The sequence below is a fragment of the Ovis canadensis genome, chromosome X, assembly GCF_042477335.2.
Source record: "Ovis canadensis isolate MfBH-ARS-UI-01 breed Bighorn chromosome X, ARS-UI_OviCan_v2, whole genome shotgun sequence".
Taxonomy (NCBI): Eukaryota; Metazoa; Chordata; class Mammalia; order Artiodactyla; family Bovidae; genus Ovis; species Ovis canadensis.
The window spans coordinates 82,114,001-82,122,357 of record NC_091727.1 but is presented as its reverse complement, the minus strand read 5'-3'; the positions used below and the strand labels follow the sequence as shown (position 1 = coordinate 82,122,357).

Genomic DNA, 8,357 nt, shown 5'->3' with positions numbered 1-8,357 from the left:
GGGAGGGGGGTGCCTGACTTTTACGCAAACAAACATGGTTAAGCAGGCAGCTCCTGGCATTGTTTTAAGTTTCCATTTTCCCAAACAGTCGTAACTTACATGACTTTGCAAGGAGCAAGCTGAGTTGCAAAGAGCAAGCTGAGTTACAGGAGCAGAAGGAGTATTTAGTTATGTCTAGCTGGGTGTAAGTTTTAAAGTTTCCTCTTCAATACTTCTGGAGTGGAGCCCAGCACTCTGAACTTTAACAAGCTCTCCAAGTGGTTCTGACAGGGGAGAAACTTCTAGAAACACAGCAGCCCAGCATTGGTTTAAGTGTACAGGGTTTGATGTGACTGCATTCTAAGCCCAGTCCCAACACTTATCAGCTTTGTCACCCCCAGCAATACTCTCCACCTTTTGGAATCCCATTTCCTGCAACTCTGAGGTGGCCACAGTAAGGATATCTCCCTGACAGGTGTGCAGGCAGGCTTGGATAGGACAGTGTGTGTATAACATTCAGGCGGGGTCTCACACAGCCCTCAGCAGAGGGGAAGGGACACCCACTCTTGCCCACCCTTCTCCATGTGAGTGCCCTCGATATGGAACTGGGCTCACTCAAACAAGTTCTCTTGCTCAGTTGACTTGTTTTGTGATTACCCGTCTCACCCCAATAAACACCATTCCCTTCCCTTTTTGGTTCCTCATCAGCAGAATGGAGATCATGAGATGTGCTCTTGGGCTAGAGCTAGGATGTGAGATTACAGGGAAACAATCCCTCCCATATCCTGGTGGGTATGCTTCTCTCGCTCCTTTCCCTCATTGCTGTGATTGTCCTTCCACGTGTGCCCAACATCACCTCCTAGAGGGAGCGCTCTTGCAGCATTCTTGTGGGAAGAAGCCTTATGGTTTTCTCAGAAGAGCTACGGAAGGCCCTGCTCTGCTTCCACCCCATCTCCATCTTGCCTCAGTCTCGGGGTGCCTGTGCTCGCCTCATTTTGTGCATGGGGGCGGGGCCAGGAGCTGGGAGGCTTGGGGGCATGATGGGAAGGGCTGTCAGTCACCACTCAGTCAGAAAGGCTAGTCTGGAGACTCTGAGCAGTGTGAGCCTGGAAGTTGGAGGCTCAGTGAGCTCTGTGCACCTTGGAGTCTACACACTGATCCCAGGGCTGATCTGAGATGAAACAGGGCAGCCGTCACCTCCAGCATCCAGATCTTCATGTGGCATATGAGAATGCAGGTGCCAGTGTTTCAGCCCAGATCCCCAAATCAGACTCGCAAGGGTGGGACCCTGAAAGCTGCATTTGAGTCTCAGTGGCAGAGTGATACTGAGGAATACGTTTGAAACTCTGGCAGGTCAATGCTGGCAGCAATTTCCAGCGAACCTGCCATACCAAGGTCATGGAGGGGCATGTGCAAGGTTAAGGTCTTGAAAGATGGCTTTTGAAACCTCCAGGTAGCTTTGGAATTGACGAAGACTCCAAGCTTCCAAATATAATTTTAGTGTGTCATCATATTCAAATTCCTTGGACTTAAAAATTCCCAGGTGGCTCAGACAGTAAAAAATCCGTGTGCAATTTGGGAGACCTGGGTTCCATCCCTGGGTTGGGAAGATGCCCTGGAGGAGGGCATGGTAACCCACTCCAGTATTCTTGCTTGGAGAATCCCCATGGACAAAGGTGGGCTTGAGTCCATGGGATCGCAAAGAGTAGGACATGACTGTGTGACTAAGCACACACAAGTGATATGGTCAATAGCAGCTAACCACAAGTCATTGGTAACCGGGTGTGTAGGACCCGGGGTGTGGATTGTATGTGGTTTAGCACTGAATTAAATGACCTGGGCTGAGAATGAGTAAGTAAATATGTATTTGTTTGTGCTAAGGAGAAACATAGGTGAAAGAGTCATTGGATAATAGACTCATTGCTGCTAACGGATGCAAGTGATGTGGGCCAGGAGGAGGCTGAACTCCTCCTAGAGGAGGAGGAGTATTATTTATGTACAATAAATGTCCAAATATGTTCCATCTGAAATGTGATGAAGCAGAAGTTTGAGGTGAAAGACACAATGGTTTTATTGTGAATCAAAACAGCTCCCCTTTGCAAATAAAAAAAAAAATCACATGGGCACGTAATTTTATCCCCATAACCTGGGGCTACAATTTTTTTCCTGATTCATTGGAAAAGACCCTGATGCTGGGAAAGATTGAAGGCAGGAGGAGAAGGGGACGACAGAGGATGGGATGGTTGGATGACATCACCGACTCAATGAGACATGAGTTTGAGCAAGCTCCGGGAGTTGGTGATGGATAGGGAAACCCGGTGAACTGCAGTCTATGGGGTTGCAAAGAGTCAGATACGATTGAGCGACTGACCTGAACTGAGTTGAACCTGGGGCAGTGACAGTTGATTCTAAGAACAAGAACACACTCAGGTTCACGTTAAATCTTTAATGTTTATTTTCCTATTGGGTTTTACAAAGTAAACTGGCTTTTCTTCCTCTCCAAAAAAAAAAAAAGTAATAATGAAATCTTGTTTCAAGGTAGGATAACAATCCATGAGCTTCAGAATTTACCTGTTAAACTGCCTTTCGCTGTATTCTGACAGCAGCCATGTTTAGCTGAATGGAGACTTTTCTGTAACCCATTTCCCAGACCCTCCTGGTCCACCTACTGCTCAGGCAGCCTGGAATGACTTACTCGTCTGCACTTACACTGCTGGAACCTGTCGGAGCTAGTTGATGAATAAGTCAAAGGATCAAGCTTGCTAGGTTTGGGACAAATGACTGCAATTTTTGGGAGGACGTGGGTCGATGAGGGCAAAGCGCCTGCTTTGCTACAATGTATGCCAACTGGATGGGTTCCAAGCAGTCAGCCTGGACTCCAGGTCTAGACAAGTCAACCTGAGTCTACGATGGCTGTAGTCATCTTCCACAAGGGGACAGATGATGGCATGTAGGGGATCCAGTCACTGTCATATAGGAAGACAGCCAGGAGTCTGTCTATTTGGGGAAACCATTCAGCTGTTGGAGAAGAGCACCTCCCACAAATGGAATCTCAGGGGAGCCAAGGGTGAACATTTTTGCAGGGGTTGACAGAACAGTTACTGCACGCCGAGGTTTCATTCAGCCTCACGTGGACCACATGCAGATCACCTGTTAACTTGGTTTGGATTTCAGACTGCTTTTCCAAGAACCATTGGAAGGTAGTGGTAGTACACAGGAAACATCTCTGACACTGGTTTCATCTCTTAGGGCTTTTTATTTTCCCAAATGGATAAGCATGGCAGGGAAAAGTCAGGGCTTATCTTAAGGAGGAATCCAATTCATTGTGGATACCGATGTGCCACAGGAGGAATGGCAAACCCATGTGGCTTTTCTGTAAGAAACATGCCTTAGATCTTAAACACGATTGCTGCTTTGTATCCAACACAGGGCTTTTTCATGTAATAAAGGAATGCATGTCCCCCTTTAAAATATGATGTAGAGTCAAAAGCCATGTCGTAAAAAATATCTGGAAAACTGCACATCTGGGCAAGTAGAGGGAAGTACAGCTGTTTACAATATTTTAACAAGTTAGTGGTGTGAGGGTTTGGGGAAGAAGAAACTGACGATGACCATGCCACTCACAGGTGCTGGAGATGGATCCAGAGTGAATTCAAGTGTGTTCCTGAGGCCTCGGATTTCCAGAAGGTGTTTACATGCCGTGTGGAGTGGGAGGCTCATGCAGTTCATACAGACGGGGATTGTTGCTAATGGTGTGACTGAGAAGTCTGCCCGATGCCCTGTTGGGCACAGGGGTAGGGTTTAGCCTTGTTCCTCTCGGCTGATCTCTTTCTTATTTTCTTCAAGATTTTCTTATCAAATAGTTCTTTTTCCCGGTAATGCACAGGTGGCCCTTGCCGGTACTTTGCTTCTGCCTCCTTGTAGTCCAATCCATCCACTGTAGCAATTGAACAAATGATTGCTTCTGGCAGAAGAACTTCCAGAAGGAAGCTCACTGGGTCATCTCTGGTCAGAGCCAGCGCTCTCTTGTCTATGTGTCTGTAGATTTCTCGTAAATGTCTTACCACTGCATCTAGCTGATTGTCATCCTCCAGGTATGTTTCAACGCAGATCACGTACCTCTCTGAATTCAGAAATGATTCAAGCCACTTGGATTCTTTCCTGCCTTTGACGATGTCCAGAAGATGCGGGTCGGCCCCCTTTGTTTTCACGATGAAGTCCACCAGCTTCTGGTTGGCTCGGTCCCGAGCAGCCCTCATCCGGTCAGGGAGGATTCTCTTGCAGTGCCTCTTTGCAGCCACAGGGGTCTCCTCCTCAGAATCTTCCAGGTCGGAATAATTCACCTTGGGGAAATCCATCTGCAGATCACCTTCTTGGATGGCTTTCCTCATGGGGTAACTGAGGTCAGCAGCATAATAGTCCAGGAAAGAGCCCACAAAAGACCCGCGAACAAGCCCCTCTCTGTAGCTGGAAATCAGTGAGAAACACCAGTTCACACTTTCCCCGTATACTTTGCTGGCTCTCTTCATTAGCTTTTCTTTGCCATTATAATCCAGATGCTTCAACCTTCGAAGAGGAACTTGAATGCCGCTCTTCTCACAGTGCATGTTGGCCTCAATCAAAAGCACCCTTGCGGTCTGCTCGGTTGGGCTGACACTCGTGACCACGGCTGGCCAAAATGGGTGATTCTGAAACTTAAACCAGACCAGCATTCCTCTCTCAATGGGACACAGCTCCTCTGGGAACGCCACGCTCCTCAGCTGTCCTGCTTCCTTGCCCCCGCCCTCCTTGATGGCATTGGTGGGCTTAATAGCCTTTGAGCCAGCTGAGGGCTGAGATTCTTGCCACTCTTCCTCACACCCTGGGGCCTGCAGCTTCCTTTTACTGTTTGCTAGGCGGAATGAATTACACAGGCTCAGGTTAGGGGCACTGGAGGATGCTGCTGCACCTTCCGAGCCTGAGTTGCACGTGCCCTCTCCAGGGTCAACATTCACCGAGGAGGTAGCACGTTCAGGGGACACAGCCAGGGACTTTGGGCAGGTGTTGTGCGCCCCCTCTTCCAGAGCCTTGGGCACAGTGAGGATGAAACCCGGTGTAAATGACGGAAGCACACATCCACCTCTAACATCTACACCCACCTCCTCCACTGTACAGGGCAAGGACATAACTTTTGAGGCGTCCCCCTTTTCCTTGCCCTCTTTCTCATGGTCATCTTCTGAGAGGGATGGGAAGTTTGGGTGCACCCCGGAGCTCTGAGATGACTCTGTTTGCATTTCGCTTGGGATCGGGGTGATGGGTGTGCACACCTGTGGCTTGTCTCCATATGGGCCATCCTCCCTCTCTGAAGGTACCACGGGTGATTTGGAGCTTTTCCTTTTCCTCACACTCCTCCGTAGGCCCCGACTGGGCTCCTGACACCTTCTACGATGTTGCTTTTGCAGTCTCCTTGGAGACTGCGTCTTGGACTCTGGATCACCCGTGACTCTTGCTGGAGTGACACTTCCATTCTTATGCAGAAGGTCCCAGGCCATTGTAATAGCACATATGTAGGCCATTTCCTCTTCTTCTGGGGCACTGGGCTCCGGCTGGGCCGCTAGTGAGGTGGAGATGGATTCAATCATGGACTCCTTTAGGGTCTTCATCTTTGTTTTTTTCACTCTGACTTTTTCGTCTACTGAGAGTATCTGAACTTCCAGAGAAAGGGCTCTTTTTCTCTTCTGTTGTGGTGAGACGCTGGGTCTGGACAAGACCTTGGCTGGCCAAAAGCGGCCTTTCCAAACACATAGGACATACCTGGTGTCCATCGTGATTCAACTTGGGCACCAAGGATTAGTTAGCTGAGGCTGACGGGTCTGGCCCTCATACCCTCAGGTGCGGCAGGTCTCCCTTAAACAGTGTGCTTGCCCACAGTCTTTGCCTATGACTACAAAGCGTTTACAGCTTGTGCAGCCTGTGCTCTTCTGCCCGAATTTTTGAAAGATGCCCGAGGTTGTGTTTTCAATGGCCTAGAATGGAGAATACTAGAATATGGAAAAGAAGAACAGAGTCAGGACGGGTTGGGGGGAGGGACATATGCCTTTTGTGAAAGTGGAAGGCTTGGTCAAAGAGCATTAATGAGAGATAAAGCAAGGAAGTATTAAGGCTCTTTATCCATGTGCCTAGGGGTTAGAGACATGGCAGATACGTGGGGAGAAAATACCAAGGGTACCGGAGGAGTTTTATAAGCCCTCCAAACCCAACACCTTGCCTTATTTGTTACTGTGTGTGTGTTAGTCACTCAGTCCTGTCCGACTCTTTGTGATCCCAAAGACTTAGCCCACCAGACTCTTCTGTCTACGGAATTCTCCAGGCAAGAATACTGGAGTGGGTTGCCATTCCCATCTTCAGGGGATCTTCCTGACCTAGGGATAAAACCCTGATCTTCTGCACTGCAGGCAGATTCTTTGCCATCTGAGCGACCAGGAAAGCCCTATTTGTTACTACTGTGCATAAAAGGGCAATCATGTGGGGAGGCGGGGATATCATGACTGGGACCTTGTTTGTGTCACTGGACATCCTGTGCCTTGTGTACTCCTTGGGGCCTATCCCAGGAGCACGCTTCACTTTTTCTTTCCTAGGGAGCCAGTACCCCACTGCCTGTGCACCCAGGGGAGCCAGAGGTGATCACCAGCATACAGGTATATTGGGTGTCAGCACATTGTTATATTAAATAGCACGAGCTTGGAATCCAGAGGTGCATAGAGAACTGATTCCAGATGAAATGTTTAGGAAAAGGGGAAGAGCTTACCCTTGGCATGCAGATCTTGGCAGGTGTGGTTCTGAAACTGGATCTGTTGATTCTCAGACTCAGACTGCACATCTGTCAGACCCTTCGCCCTGCTTGGTGCTTCTGAAGTGCACAGAGTTCTCTCAGGGGTCAAACAGCATCAACTGTACAGACCCAGGACATGAGCACCTCCAAAGTGGATCTAGAAAATGCAAAAGAAGATAGGAAATTAAGCCACTGAACCAGGGATTGGTTCATCATGCTTCCTTCCCCAAGTCTGGAATGCATGCCGCTCTGAAACAGAAATGTTAGTTAAATCTCACTTATAATGTGGGAGTCACATTTATTTCTCCCTTCTGTTGCATTTTGAAATACTTCCACAGTAAGCTACTGACTTTCTGCCACTCCCTCCTGTCTCAGAGGAGTGGGGACAACCAGCTCCGTGAGAGCCTTCATCTGCCCTGAGTACATATGTTTAGTAGGAGCAGCCACAAAAGACCCTGAATTGCCAAAGCAACCTTAAGAAGGGTTGACTAGCCAAAGAAACCTTGAAAAAGGAGCCTCAGGAATCAGGCTCCCTGATTTCAGACGACACTACAAAGCTACGGTCATCAAACCAGTATGGTACTGGCATGAAAACAGAAACACAAACCAGTGGAACAGAAGACAGAGCCCTGAACAGATAGCCTTAGTAGTTCATCTGCCCTGAACACATAGCTTTAGTAGGAGCAGCCACGGAAGACCCTGAATCACCAAAGCAACCTTGAGATAGAAGGGTTGGATCGCTAAAGCAACCTTCAGAAAGGAGCCTCAGGAATCAGGCTCCCTGATCTCAGATGACTCTACAAAGCTATGGTCATCAAACAGGTGTGGTACTGGCACAAAAACAGACACACAGACCAGTGGAACAAAAGACAGAGCCAAGAAATACAGCCCGGTGCATACGGTCAATTCACGTATGACAAAGGAGGCAAGGGTAGATTGTCACTGAACATCACCAAGTCCATGTGCCCAACACACAACAAGGCCAAACAATACTCAAACATTGGAGCTTGGAACAGAGAAAAGTTTATTATAAGGCCATGCGAGGAGATGGGTGGCTCATGCCCTATAAACCCCAATGTTCCTGAACGCTTTCATCAAAGCTCTTTTAAAAGCACTAGTTGAGGGAGGGACATGGCTAGTTTTACAAACTTCTTGTCAGAGCCTCTGTTCTTGAGGTCAGGTCATGGTCAGATGAGGTGTTCCTATAAATCTCTACCAAACAAATGTTATTCTCTGTCCCGATATGAAAGGGCAATGTCCCAAGGAGCAACTTTCACCCTCCAAGGTCCTGGGCCTGGCTAAGAGGAGGCAGAGCTCAGCCAGTAACTCCCTCAGGGCCAGGTCGCCAGACCCTCCTCATCTGTCATCGCTGAAGGAGCCAGGTGTCCAACCCAAGTGGCCCCTCAGTCTCCTCAGGACGCCCCAAGGGGGAGAGACCAGGTCCCACAGACAGCAACCGAGGCTGACTGCCACTGCTACGGGATGAAAGAGATAGGGACAGGGGAGAGGTTCACTGCTTGCTTCAAAGGCTCGTGAGGGGCCTTGGTGAGGGCTCTGGAGCCGTACG

At 48.8% G+C, this 8,357-nt stretch overlaps 1 protein-coding gene across 1 annotated transcript; it reads right to left on the bottom strand.

Annotated features, from left to right (window-relative positions):
* Nucleotides 1-3,725: 3,725 nt before the first annotated feature.
* LOC138930777 (PWWP domain-containing DNA repair factor 4-like) lies at nucleotides 3,726-5,621 on the bottom strand. The gene has a single exon (XM_070291204.1). It carries the CDS (start codon nucleotides 5,619-5,621, stop codon nucleotides 3,726-3,728), a length of 1,896 nt encoding a protein of 631 aa, XP_070147305.1.
* Between the last annotated feature and the right edge of the window lie 2,736 nt (nucleotides 5,622-8,357).